This window comes from Python bivittatus, unplaced genomic scaffold, assembly GCF_059951505.1.
Source record: "Python bivittatus isolate LINGU-HERP-01145 unplaced genomic scaffold, Pbiv_v1 ctg000850_np1212, whole genome shotgun sequence".
NCBI classification, from domain to species: domain Eukaryota; kingdom Metazoa; phylum Chordata; class Lepidosauria; order Squamata; family Pythonidae; genus Python; species Python bivittatus.
The window spans coordinates 65,741,787-65,755,206 of record NW_028277112.1 but is presented as its reverse complement, the minus strand read 5'-3'; the positions used below and the strand labels follow the sequence as shown (position 1 = coordinate 65,755,206).

The following is a 13,420-nucleotide window of genomic DNA, read 5'->3' as shown; positions in this document are numbered from 1 at the left end:
CACCTAGATTTTATTTAAGAAACTTATGCTTCTATACAAAGCTGTACGTTTAATCATTACATAGCCAAAGAAACACAGTAAGGTTTTACTTTATTTTTCACATATTCGAGTCTAATACAAAAAATCAAGTGGAATTCTTTAATTAAGCCATTGAAACACAGAGTATAAATAAGAGAACAGAATGTTAGAGATAATAAAGTCTAAATTGCAAGTAATGTACAAGAGAAAGTTAGATTCCTATCATTCAAGAAACTATGCAATAGCTAAATGATGGCTAGTCATTTCAAACATTTGCTCCATTATTTTTTTATTTTGTAATATTGATCTCACACTGCAAAAGCCATGGCAATTTATGTTCCAGTTGTTCATCCTGTTTACAGTACTTTTTTATAAAAATCCTTTATTCGATGAAAGCCTTTTTTCCATAATTTCAATTGTGTAGCTTTTCCTTGATTTCAATTTGAGTACTGTATTCTATCAATGGAGTTAAGGGAGAGAGGCTTGGAATGCGTGCTGAAAATCTTTTTCCACATTAAGCACTCTACTTGTATGAAATAGTTACTGAGTTCATTTGTTTTATGTGAGAAAAAGGATAGGTTTATATTGTTACTGAAGAACTGAATATTTTCCAGCTGGACCCACGGTTTTGTTGGAGGTTCTATTATGAAAGGAATAAAATATTAACTCAGCTGCTTGGTAATCTATTCTTAAACAAGTTATGCCCCATTTTCCTTTTTCCCTTCCCTTATCTTGAGGTCACTATAAACTCTTTCTTTCTATTCTATTGTACATTGATTTAGATCAAAATAATATTATTTTTTGCAAATTTATAAGAATTTTATCAGGAATATTTATTGGAAGAGTTTAAAATAGATACATCAGTTTGGGGAGTAACATCATCTTAACTGCTGCTATATAATTATACTGATCAGAATATCTATATTCTATCTATAACTGATTTGAAATGATTAGCCAATAATTTGAGTATAATTTATACTCTGGGTTTAATAATGAAGACGACCTATATGATGTAACCTACTGTGGATTTTTTTCCTGGCTTTAAAATGTGTAGATTTTTGCCAAGAAACAGGAAGATTCTCACCTTGATGTTATAAATTACCTATGTATAAAACTTCTGTAATTAAAATATCCTTGAACCCTTTATGGTACTCATTGATAAAACCATCTAGGCCAGGTGATTTCCCATTTTCAAAATTTTGGAACACTGTTATTTATTCTGTTTCAGCAAATGATGAATCTATGTATTGAATATTTTGGGTTGATAACACTGGCTAACTCCAAAGTATAATTCTTAATGTCCTCTGATGTTGAATTTCTAGATATATATAATTCTTCAAAGAATCTTGAACACTGCTATTATTACTATTGTAAGTAAGTATTTGACCATTAAGATCTTATATTGATTTTATAAATCACTATATATTTAAAATCTATTTGCTAATAGAGTTCCTATTATCAAAATCATAATATTTTTGCTTCGAATATAGAAGTGGTGTTTAAGGTACATGTTTTTTCAGTTCTAGGTATTTATGTACCTTTGAGGATTTGCTTACAAATCTTTAATTTCTAAATCTATTTCTTATGTTTTTTCTTTTTAATTATGCTCCTCTAACACATTCCAATCCCCACACAACGAATATTTAATGAATAATAAATATTAATAAATCAACTGAATCTTTAAGTTTGTTCTTTTTCCATATTGTTTCCCTCCTTATCTCATGCACATATAACTTAATCCTAATACAAGCAAATGTTTTAATATTCTATTAGATCTTTTACTTATTTGTTCTAAAGAGGAGGAGGAGGAGGTTATTATTATTAATTTTATTATTATTGTTCCTTTTGTCTGCCAGAATCTTCTTTCATCTGTGATCTTCATTTTCCAGCAGGGTCTAATTTCCAAGGTTGTTCTTTGAGCTTGCACCAGAGGGAGTCTTTTTCAAATCTGCCAAGGTTTTATTCCTATCCTGAATAGTATAAATTGTTTCTACTCCATATGGTTGCAATATTATAAGCTTAAGTGGAAATCTTCATTTCTATCAAACCTTTACTGTCATGCTGAAAAAGGCTTAAATGCAATCCTTTTCGTAAGATAGTTTGGCTAATATCTTGATAAAACCAAACATTGCCTCCTTCCCCCCTTTCCCTTCAGTTTGCAAGCTTCCTGAATAATTTCATCTCTAGTAAATTCATAAAAAACTTAATTGAAATATCCCATAGTTTGTTCAACTTTGCAAGTCTGAACTTTGGAACTCTATGGGCACATACTATGCCCTTTTCAGACAAATGCAATTCTAGGAAGAGTTAAGTCTTGTTACTAGGTAATCCATTATGCTGTTCTCAGCCTTTTAACTGATAGCTCTGATACGGAGGTTGCTTCTTCTGTTACTATCTTCAACATCTGCTAGAGATACTATAACATCATGACATCCTTCTCTATTTTTTATCCTAGAAACATTGTTAGTGCTTAAATTCTAAACTTGACCAGCTGTCTGAGCAATGTCTGATACTTGCCTTGATAAGTCTTTAAATTGTTTAATTCTTGCTTCTTTTGTTATAATCTTCAAAATCTATTAGATATTATAACATCATGACATCCTTCTCTATTTTTTATCCTAGAGGCATTTTAGTGCTCAGATCCTAAGCTTCACCAGCTGTCTGAGCAATGCCTTGATAAGTCTTTAAACTGTTCAATTCTTTCAGATATACCAGATAAATCTTCTAATATTCTGTTAGCCTTTCAGCATTTTTTATTTTTTATATTTTGACTTATATTTACATTTTAATCATTTTTATTATTTGTAATCATTTTCATTTTTTAAATAAATGCCCTGGATATATTACTGAAGGACAACATAATGCATAAATGCATACTTTTCTATTAATTGCCAGATCATTCAAAGACATTACTGTTAGTGTAATCTTAAACGTTAACACTTTTGGAAAGTTATGATCTCATAGCACTACTAAATAATACTCTATTTCCTTAACATCTACGAGGAAATGGGAACAAGAACCACTTCTCTTTTTATTAATGAAAGAAAATTTTCTCACCTCATATATGTTGAATGAAATTCATTAACATCTTAGTTCCCGGGACAAAAACGCATTTATTTGTAACAGAATAAATTTAAACTTCTTTCCTCTTCATATACATATGCAGAAACCAGCAGTTCCAAGGCCTCAGCAGACAGCCACTATATAAACATATTTCAAGTAACGCCCAAGGACATCAAGAAACCAGCCAAGCAGGTTTGGATAAGCAGGAGGAAAAAGTCAAGAACTTAAACTCGGGAATGTTCATGCGTGTATATCGAGCCTAGTGCTGAATGAGGGGATAAGTGTCTGGAAAGCTGTAATTTAAGTAGAGACCTGGATGAAGCTTGTCAACCCATCACACACACACCTTGCCTTACCTCTAACTTGTTTGAATGTTCAATTTACCAGCTAGGGGAGCTACTTGGAACTACAGTGCTTGCCTACTATAGCAAGCTGGGGAAGCTGGGGAAGACTTCAACTAAACACCAATTAATGTTCCATTTGTTCACAAATCTTGTAGTCTTGTTTCCTGGGCAGATGAGAAACTCTTTAGGTTAAAACTGTAGCGAACTAGCCCCATGCAATTTAACAGATTCACAGATAACTGTGGCCTGCAGTTTTTCGCACTTGAGCTAATAGTCAAATACAATGTGAAATTAATCAGATCTTCCATTGTCCCTCCTGATCTCATGCTTTTTTAATCACATTCCATTCCATACCCTGGTAAATTAAAGGAAATAAAATAAAAAGTGAATACTAAGTAAAAATAGCGAGCTTAGTGAACTCATTCCAACAGTTCGGTTTTTTTTTTTTAATTTACTTTTCAGGCACCACATACTAGATCCTCAGCAGCCCCAAATAACATTTCAGAAACATCAGAAAGCGTAATGATTGCGCTCTTTGCAGAAAATATATCAAGGGCCCTGATTGCAGGGAAACAGAACTGCCCCCCTGCTCAGATCTACAAACATCAGCACCCCCCCCCCCCATCAGGCAGCAAGGAGAACCAGCAACCACCAATTCTTGGCTGCTGTAGAGCGGTCCTTCGGATTTTGCAGCTCCGATCTGGTCGCTCTGCCGCCCAGTGTAGCGACTGAGCTTTAGCAAAGTTGCGAGTTGTAAAGCCCAACCAACGCAGCGAGAACCGCACCGATTTCCGAAAGGTCTCTAAGACCGGTCAGGGTAAACCCCTAACCTTGAAAACGGCAACAGGGAATTTCCAGGCGGGCTTATTGCGAGCCAATTAAGGCAGTCTCGGGCCACGCCCCCTCCCCAAATCTCAACTGAGTTGTCTCTTCTCGCCTAAACTGAACTCCTCCCCCGCCCCCCTCTTCCAGTCTCTCCGCTGCAACTTTTCGCAGCCCTCGCTCGGCTTCGCTCCCGCCCACCGGCTCCGCTCTCCTTCGTCCCCGCGCCACGCGCAGGGGAAGGAGCTCGGTCCGGTGAGGGCAGCTGGGCTTTGGGGGGGCGTGTTCACAATGATGTCATAAAGAGGGCGGTTTCGGGAGACCGTGTCGGGCATGCGTGCTTCCTCTCTCCTCAAAGACCCACCACGGGATCGCGTTCGGGCTGCCAGAAGCGCTCGCTTGCTCCTTTTCCCGCGGTCGCGTCATGATCAGGCGTTTTCTTCTCTCCAGCTTCCGGCAGCTCCGCGGCGGCGGCGGCGGCTCGGTTTCTGTGAGTAGCGCTTCCCCCGTCCGCCCGCCCGTTCTTTCCACCCTCCTTGCCCAGATGCCCGGGCTGCCGGGGTTGCGCGCCGCAGGGCGTTTCTCGGGGATGAGCCCACGCGTCGTCCGACGCTTTCCTGGAGCGGCGCTTCTTCGCCCTCGTTCAGCGGGGGCGCTTTCGGCCAGGAGAGCCGTGGGAGAGGATGGGGGCAGCTCCTTTACTTGTATTTACAGTATAGCTAAGAGTGGGGAGATTCCAGGGAAAACGTCAGCGAGCAGATCTTCTGTAACTGTGCTCGGTGATCATTTCAAACGAACTCTTGAACTCTTCATTGTGAAATTGCTTGTTGCAAGGTCGCGGCTGTCCCGTCTGGACAAAAGCACCATCTTGCCTATTGCAATCTTTTCCCAATAGCTTTTTTTCCGGTGTCCCTCAAAAAGTGTCATTGTGTAAGTATGGAGCAGGCCATTGCTTCGCCAAAGGAGAGAATTAAAAGCAACTGTTCCTTGACAGAAATGTCGATGAGAAAAAATCGCTTTCATACACTCACTTTCCCTTCCCCCCTCTTCCCCCCCCCCCCCACCTCAGTTGATATCTCTATCATTTTTCTGACTTAAGTGGCAAGAGGCAAGATAACCTCCTTCTCTGAATTCTTTAAGTTCCATACTGGGATAGTTTTTTCTTAACAGGATTGCAGATTAAGGCTACCATTCGCATTTTCAAAAGTGGGTATTCTTAGGCGAGTTCCCCACCAATGACTTACAAGGTCTTCATAGCATCACCCCAACCATCAGTGAAGTGGTATAAAGCCTTCCCTTAATATTGTGGTTTTGGCACAACTCTAAGAAGACGTGATAAATCCCTTGTGAGAAAATGACTGTAAAAGTGAATCTCACAATATCAGTGTCTTCTAATTTTATCAGGTCTTTACATCAAGAAAACATTGATCCTCTTCATTCAGAATTTGAATATCTCTGAAAGCTGAGTTCTAAAGTTCCCTTACTTCTATTTTTTTTTTAGAGTTCCAAAACTGGGAGATATTTTGCCATTTTTCTGTTTCAGTGGCCCTTCTGCTTGCTTTCTCCTCACATATTCTGTTCTAAACAGAAAAGAGTCTGAGCCTGAACTGTTAAAGAAGGTGGCAAGAAGGATGTCCCAAAGAGGATCTAGTGCTAACAATATCATTCATTTTGAATATTCATGAAAAGCCAGTGATGGTTGAGCCCCAAACAGCTGGATTTAAGATGTGAATCTAAATCAGTGATCAGGATGTACACAGATTATTTACGGAGTTCCATGATTCTCAATATCTTTAGGTGTAGGGTTTTCAAGTATCACTACGCATATAAAAAGCTATCTTTATGTTTGACTAGATAACCCATGACCCACTGGGTCATCATTTCATAGATATTTCCTTACCTAAACAGAGAAATAGAATGACCAAGGGCAAAAAAGTAGTGGGAGTGATTTACGATTTGCTGCCGGCTTCCCCATTGATTTTACTTGTGGGAAGCTGGCAGGGAGCATCAGAAATCTTCCTTCCTTCCTCCATCCCTTCCTTTCCACATATAATATAGGCTTGCAGCAATTTCAATCCCATGGAAGTAATGGGTCCTGGATTTTGGATGTATTCTGTAAGTTAGCCTATTTGAGGTACCTTGGTTCAAAAATTGTTGCTCTATGATGCACTGTATTGCCCAGTTGAAGGTTACAGACATGTGAGTTTTAGTAGTATATAGATAGTAGACTCAGGTTTATCACTGATGAGAGCATCTCCTCTTCAAAATGATGGGTGGAGAGGCAATAAGTTTAACAAACTCATTGCATTAGTTTGAAATGCCTATTAAGATCTTGGACCTACAGTGATACTAAAGATCTAAGGGCTGTAGGGGGGCTAAGGGTTGTAGGGGGGCAAAGGGTTGTTAAAGGTGTTTTAAACAATAAAACAATCATTTCATACCCTATGTAAGAAGATTGTAAGATTCTCTTCCTTTCTGTATTTTAGTTTCTGCCTCTCAGTGTATCAGGAAACTTATGGGGAAGATCCCAAAGTGTAGTGTTGAATCATGCAAAGAGCACAGAGGGAGAAAATACTACTAAGCCAATTGGACGCTATCCAGTACCCAAGAAGACGGATTTGCCATATGATATAGTAGAGCTCATGGAGGAAGTAGAAGTAAAGGTAAGAATACCTTACTGGAACAATCCTGCCCATTCAAAAAGGCTTGCTGTGTTTTCCCTTTTATGTTAATCTGTTCCAACATGCTACTTTATGCTGGTCTTTGTAATAAAGATTTGATTGCTTAAACGTGCTACTTTCCTTATGGTGGGACTATATTTCCTATCTCCATCCATTGCTAACCATTTTGTCCTTTGGCTCTGAGAGCTTCTGATGGCTGTTTTTGTCCGTTGTATCAGTGAAAGAGGCATCTGAAAATGAAGAATGTTTTTTAGCAGGACATGAAAATATAAAAATTCTGATTAAACATTGTCTGAATTCAGTACTCTAAACACTACTAAGCAAATTGATGTATCTTAGATTAGAAACTCAGATGAATATTGTGTGCCTGCAAAGCCATCAGGCTATCAGTCATATGCCTTCAAGAATTCAATATAAATCTCCTGTTCTTCTCACCTTCTAGAACTACAAAAGCCATCAGGATGACTGAGCATCTATTGAGCTATATTTATCTTAATGGGTCTCAGGGCTATTGTTTGGGGGAAAGAATATTTGCTAGACTTTATTAAAAGCTGCTTGATAGCAGGTCATTCTGTTAGTCCATATAGCTAAGTGTCGTCTTCTCTAGTTAACGAGGTTCTCCTGGCTCTTGCCTGCCTCAGTTAGAAAGGACAAGACTTGAGAACCAGGGATCTTCTCCTAGGAAAACATGTATTTTGCCATTGACTGATTATTGTTCCCCATTAATATCACTGTAGTTCTCCACTACGTGATCCAAAATAACTCTGTCTTGTAGCTATCTGTGAATAGAAATAATACTGACCTTGGATAAAATCTTACATAAATGATGTCTGACTTTTTTTTCTTAATTCTCAGAGTGGGTTTTTGCCCAATGTGTTTAAGATTATGGCTCATCGGCCATCAGAATTTAGGGCATTCTTTGCCTATTACAATGCCATCATGAACAAGGAAACAGGTAAGAATAGCAGCCATGCATTGACTGATGGAAACTTTTTCCTGATAAGAATTTCTTAATTCAAGTGTGGCATATGAAGTTCCAATAAATATAGGTGCAATTAAAAGTCAGCTCAAGCCTTCCTTGGTTATATAACAGGAATAATCAGCCAATTACAGTAATATCCATTAGCTTTCAGATCCCTGAAGAATCCCTAGTTTGCAGTCAAAAAGTTACTGTGGACCATTGTCATATCAAACATGGTTTTCTAGTAATTCTTGAAACAAGATTGATGATGAAAGCCTGCAGTGAAAATAAAAGGAAGTTTCATGGAATTTCCCAGTATGAAATATTGAAGAATGGTTTTATTTATTTTAAAAACTAGGCCTTCAGATGTGAAACTGTATATTAGTGGAGATTACTGCAGCAATTATTCAATTGCTGGCACACTAGAGAAACTGTAGTTCTAGTCCTGATTATTTGAGATCCAAATCTCCGTCTCTGTATTTATTGGTTGTGCAAATAGTGAACTGTGCTGCATGGATTGAGATTTTTATGAATCCTGTGGTAGCTGTTAGAGTTCAGTATATATTTAGATAGTACTTCTTTCCAAGGTTGAATAATAAAAGCCATCAGTCTCTTTTCATGGGCTATTTGCCAGTACATTCTTAGCAGAAGAGAACAGTATTTAAATATAGAAAGTTTAATTTCTCTTTGAAGTTGCTTGTCTGCATGACATGCATTGAAATGGTTAAGCTAATGCAGTAAAGCAAGTGCAGGACCAGTTCCTGATAATTTAGACCAGTGTTTCTCAACCTTGGTGACTTTAAGACACGTGGACATGCTGGCTGGGGAATTCTAGGAGTTGAAGGCTACACGTCTTAAAAGTCACCAAGGTTGAGAAACACTGATTTAGACCTATAGCACTTGCTCTGGGGAATAAGTCATGAGGCAACTGTAGAAATAAGACTCACTTTTCTCCCATAGGAAACCTAAGCAAGGCAGACAAAGAACTCATTATTGTGGCTACCAGTATTGTCAACAAGTGTCCCTACTGTGTAATTGCGCATAGTGCCTTACATCGTATCTACTCCAAGAAACTAACTTTGGCAGATCAGGTCAGGCCCATGTTTATTTCCTTTCGTGTGTGGGTTTGATTTCTGCTGTGCTTTCAATAGCACATAACCAATTTAGAGTTTGCTGTTACCTGCGTTTCCTTGCCATTGATCAAGTACACGCAGCAGCTTGGAATCTATGTGGAAAAAGTTGGGAAAACCGGGAGAAAGGAGTGAACATAACTGTTCTAAATTCACAGGCCAGCTTTCCAAGGTGTGTGTCTGCATGACCATGTTATCTTAACAGTTTCATTCTTCACTGAATTCCATTCGGAGAATATGGTTGCAAGAAGTAGCACCTGTAATGAATTGCAGTTGAAAGATTTTTAAAGAAGGCTGGGCAACAATTACAAAATAATTCTCCTTGTGTTAATCTAAATTAGGTTCTGTTAAAATGAAAGCATAGAGTAAATTCACCCATTTCTAAAGACTGCAGAAGCTAACCCAATCCTCCAACTTGCTTTGGTTATTACCAAAGCAGATGCTACTAGACACACTATCATTCTTCAAGAATGAGAAATGCACATGCCCTCATATTTTGTAATTGTTTTATAATTAATTTTAATTCAATTGTAATATTGTTCGCCCAGAGTCACTTGTTGAGATGGGCAGCCATACAAATTGATTAAATAAAATAAATAAATAAATAAATAAATATGTGAAGAAATAAAAAATACCTTGTACCTGGTTACATTGTTAGGAATATCCAGCATTGTGTTATAGTTTGCATTCATAAGTATTTTTCAAACTTTGTTATTAAGATTCTGCTTTCTTTGCCACAAGCCTGATCTGAGTGTGCATGTTTAAGAGATCTCCCGTTTAACCCTAAGTGAACCCAAATGGAAGTTTGTAATTCCTTGTGGCTTTGTTTTTGTATAGGTGGCTGTGAATTGGAAATTGGCTGATCTAAGTGATCGCGAAGTGGCCATGCTTGAGTTTGCCCTTGCTGTCTGCAGAGCAGATAACATAACGGAAGAGCACTTTCAGAAGCTGGAGGCACATGGATTTGACCGAGAAGATGCCTGGGACATAGGCTCCATTTCAGCCTTTTTTGCCATGTCAAATCGCATAGCTCACTTCACAGATCTGCATCCCAACCCAGAATTCTATATCATGGGAAGAATACCAAGAGAGAAAGAGAAGACCAGTTCCTCCTAATAAAACTTGCTGATTTATTAATCTTCGCAAACAATGAGGTCAAGCTTAACTAATTACTGAGTGAAAGTTATAAAATCAAAATGGACCAGTTTTAGATGCAGTGAAAAGAGAATCAAAGTTTACTTTTGATTGTGCAATACTTCTGAAGTAGTTTCAAGTACATCTCAATTGGAATCAGTTTCTTTAAAAGAAGTGAGATCAGATACTTGCAACTCAGTTTCTTTTTATCATAATTAATGATATGCTGTGATTAAGAGTTAACACTCATATCTTTTATTTCTATACAGCTGACTAAACATCTGCTACAAGAAGACTTTTTTTTACTCAGACATTAGAAAAGACAAATGAGGTGTGTATATATTCTCATTTCCTCTAAAGTACTGGCAAGGTTTGGTTCGTTCCTATACGCTTAGGTTTTTTGCACTGGATCAGCACCCTTTTTTATTTTCACGAGGTTTATAATGTAATTCTAATTCTGCTCTGGTTTTAACAATGCTTTCATACATTTGTGAATTTCAGCTTTTTTATTTTTTGATTTATTAAAAAAGATCCTGCAGACATAATTGGAAAATGGTATAATAAATTAGTATATGTGTCTATGCTGTTGCTCTCTGTAAAACCTTTTAAATTATAGCGATGTGATAGCTTTCCTAATGCTGATATCTCAGAGCTATGCTAAATATTCCTGTAACCATGTTAGACTTTCAAGCAAAGATGGAAAAGCAGTTACAGTGTTTTCTTTTTAAATGAAGAAATATAGTATGCTGTTGGCTCAAGATTGATATTCATGGAAATTCTAGTCTTGCTGTAAACATACCTGCTTTAATCCTAACTTAGCTCAGTTTATTAGCTTGGTGAATTAGTTGGGTCTATAATATTTGCCCATTATAATAAGTATAATAAGTAACTACAGGAAAACTGTCCAAAATATATTCTATTTATTCAGATCCCCAAATCTAATTCTAATATTCATCAAATATCACTCATGAATATTTTCTTGTTCTCTGCACAGATGAGAAGCTCTTTAATCTAAAAATTTAAGAACAAATCAGTGCATGAATATACCCAATGTTTATTTGATTGAATCAATCCCATATTGCTGCAGCCTACATGACCTATTTTTTATCATTAATTCCATAGTGATAGATAAAATAGGGATCCAATACAAATTAAAAGTAGTGTGCCTAGGAAGCTTATTGACCCACCTTTCAGAATCATTGATTGATCTTATTTGTTCATCCAACTATTACTATATGCACTATCTCCTCAGAAACCAACCATGAAATCCCACAAACTTCAGAAATGTAATGAGCTATAATGCTTTTTACAAATGTGTATGGGAGTGTGCAGCTGAGACAAATGGTAAGTTGTGGTGCAGGGTGGGATCAGGTACAATAGGAACAGGTCTCTACCAGCAACAGCCCCTGGATCATTGTCTATACATTTCATTGAGCAGAGGGTGTCCATGTCCGTGTCCTGTTCAAATAGTTGAGGATACCACATATGCCTTTAATTTTGGTTGCTGCATCAGTGACAAGCATCCCATGTGCTAAAAAGGGCTCAAGTGATGGTTTGATAGTTAAAAAGAGTAGGTGTTTCTGTAAAGTGTCTTAAGGGCAGAAGACCTCAGAAAACTCCTTTGTTGTTCCTGCCGAAGTTTTTGGACAATGACTTTGCTTTCTAAAGATCCCATGTGGACCGGTTAAGGAACCTGGAGGATGAAGAAAAAATGCATACTGCTTGTATATCCCAGGTGTTTTGTTTGTTTACAGGCCCTCAGCTTATATTTGTGGCAATCAGAATGCTTTCCTTAGCTTTAACTGGAAAGCTTGACAACTGTTTTTACATCGGTATAGTTCCCTTTTGAAGGTGTTTGACCTTCTGAAGCAATTTTGTTGTTAGATTTATATCCCACCTTTCTCCAAGTGGCTTGCATGGGAATCTCCCTTAATATGGCCACAAGTCTAACAGTATTTGCTTGTTTAACATTTCTCCATTTCCCCTTGGACACACACCAAGATACCCACATTTCATCTACTTGTTCTAGTTTTTGCCATATATGTATAACGTATAGTCATTCACTCCATTTTCCTTGTCAGTCACACCTTGATTTTTGATACATAATTTTCAGATCCATATTCCTCACTGCAAGATAGTCTTCACTTTTGCTGCACGTCAGCTGAGTTCTCAGCCAACAACCTGGCATCATCTGCATACGAAAGTGCACACGCAAGGGATGTTTGTGAAGGAGAAAATGTATATTCTTTCAAACCTGAAACAAACATGTCTCTCAAATATTCTGCTGAATCTTTCCAGATGGACTGATTCAGCAGAGCCAACACCCAGAACATTTTGAAGAGGATTTTACAGAATAAGTATGACAGGTATGGCGTGCTTCTCCCCACTTCCTTTGAATGGCCAGTCTTGAAACCAAGAACATAGATGATGGCTATGCAACTGGCCAATCTACCCAGGGCCTTCTTTTCTGATCTTCCATTAGTTACTGTTGTGCATTGCCCTGTTGCTGCTGATGTCCTTAGCTTCACTGAGTCCTCCTACATTCCAAGTCACAATCTTCCATATTTCATGGCCATTACCAGATAGGCCCATGGATACTGATTTTGCCTACCATTATGTCTTTGGTCAATAGAAGCTTTCACATAATGCTTTTTTAGTAAGATAGGGAAGAAGCAGACTATTCCCAGCCTAGGTCATATACCTGTGGCACACACAGCATTCCTTGGCAAGTGTAAGGATGGTTGCAATCAGTTCTGGCATATTTAGGCCATTATGTCACAAGCCCAATTTTTACCCCAAGCATTCTCAGGTTATGTTGTGAAAGGTTGGATCGCTAATCTAGAGAGACTAAGTAACAAGACAACATACTGCTGGCTTCCTCCTGCCAATTTGACAGACATGCAGTGTAGACAAAAAATTAATTTGGGTCTGGGTCTGTGAGACTCTTGGAACCCTGCTAGCAATCATGCATACTTACCTGTGCACAAACCTTGCTGAAAGCAGGCATTTACTTTTATATAACTCCTGAAAACTACGCTTGCATTCCTTTGACGGTCCTGAAATTCTGAAATGAAAGCAGAGGCATAAGACGACCTCGTTTTCCAAATTATTTAAATACACAATTAGCCGCTCAAAGCCCGACCGACTGCAGTGGAACAGGAGGGCCTTTCAGGAGAGCCGCGGATCCTGACGCAGCGCCTGTTGAGCGGGTGTTTCGCCAAAGGGGAAAACCATTTGGGCGGCCGCTTCCAGACAGGCTCGAGTTTG

At 38.1% G+C, this 13,420-nt stretch overlaps 2 protein-coding genes across 2 annotated transcripts in view; one reads left to right on the top strand and one right to left on the bottom strand.

Moving 5' to 3' along the window:
* The first annotated feature begins 4,579 nt into the window (after positions 1 to 4,579).
* LOC148213869 (uncharacterized) lies at positions 4,580 to 10,734 on the top strand. The gene is made up of 5 exons (XM_088130249.1): positions 4,580 to 4,737; positions 6,734 to 6,910; positions 7,784 to 7,883; positions 8,850 to 8,980; positions 9,857 to 10,734. Exons 1-5 carry the CDS (start codon positions 4,672 to 4,674, stop codon positions 10,133 to 10,135), a joined length of 753 nt encoding a protein of 250 aa, XP_087986375.1. The 5' UTR covers positions 4,580 to 4,671; the 3' UTR covers positions 10,136 to 10,734.
* A 175-nt stretch (positions 10,735 to 10,909) lies between these two features.
* SLC25A51 (solute carrier family 25 member 51) overlaps positions 10,910 to 13,420 on the bottom strand; it is a 43,708-nt gene continuing 41,197 nt past the window's right edge. The window contains exons 3-4 of the transcript XR_015793856.1: positions 13,131 to 13,217; positions 10,910 to 11,846 (exon numbers count right to left, since the gene is read on the bottom strand). The gene's annotated coding sequence lies outside the window, so the exon portion shown is untranslated. The remainder of the gene's footprint in view (positions 11,847 to 13,130; positions 13,218 to 13,420) is intronic.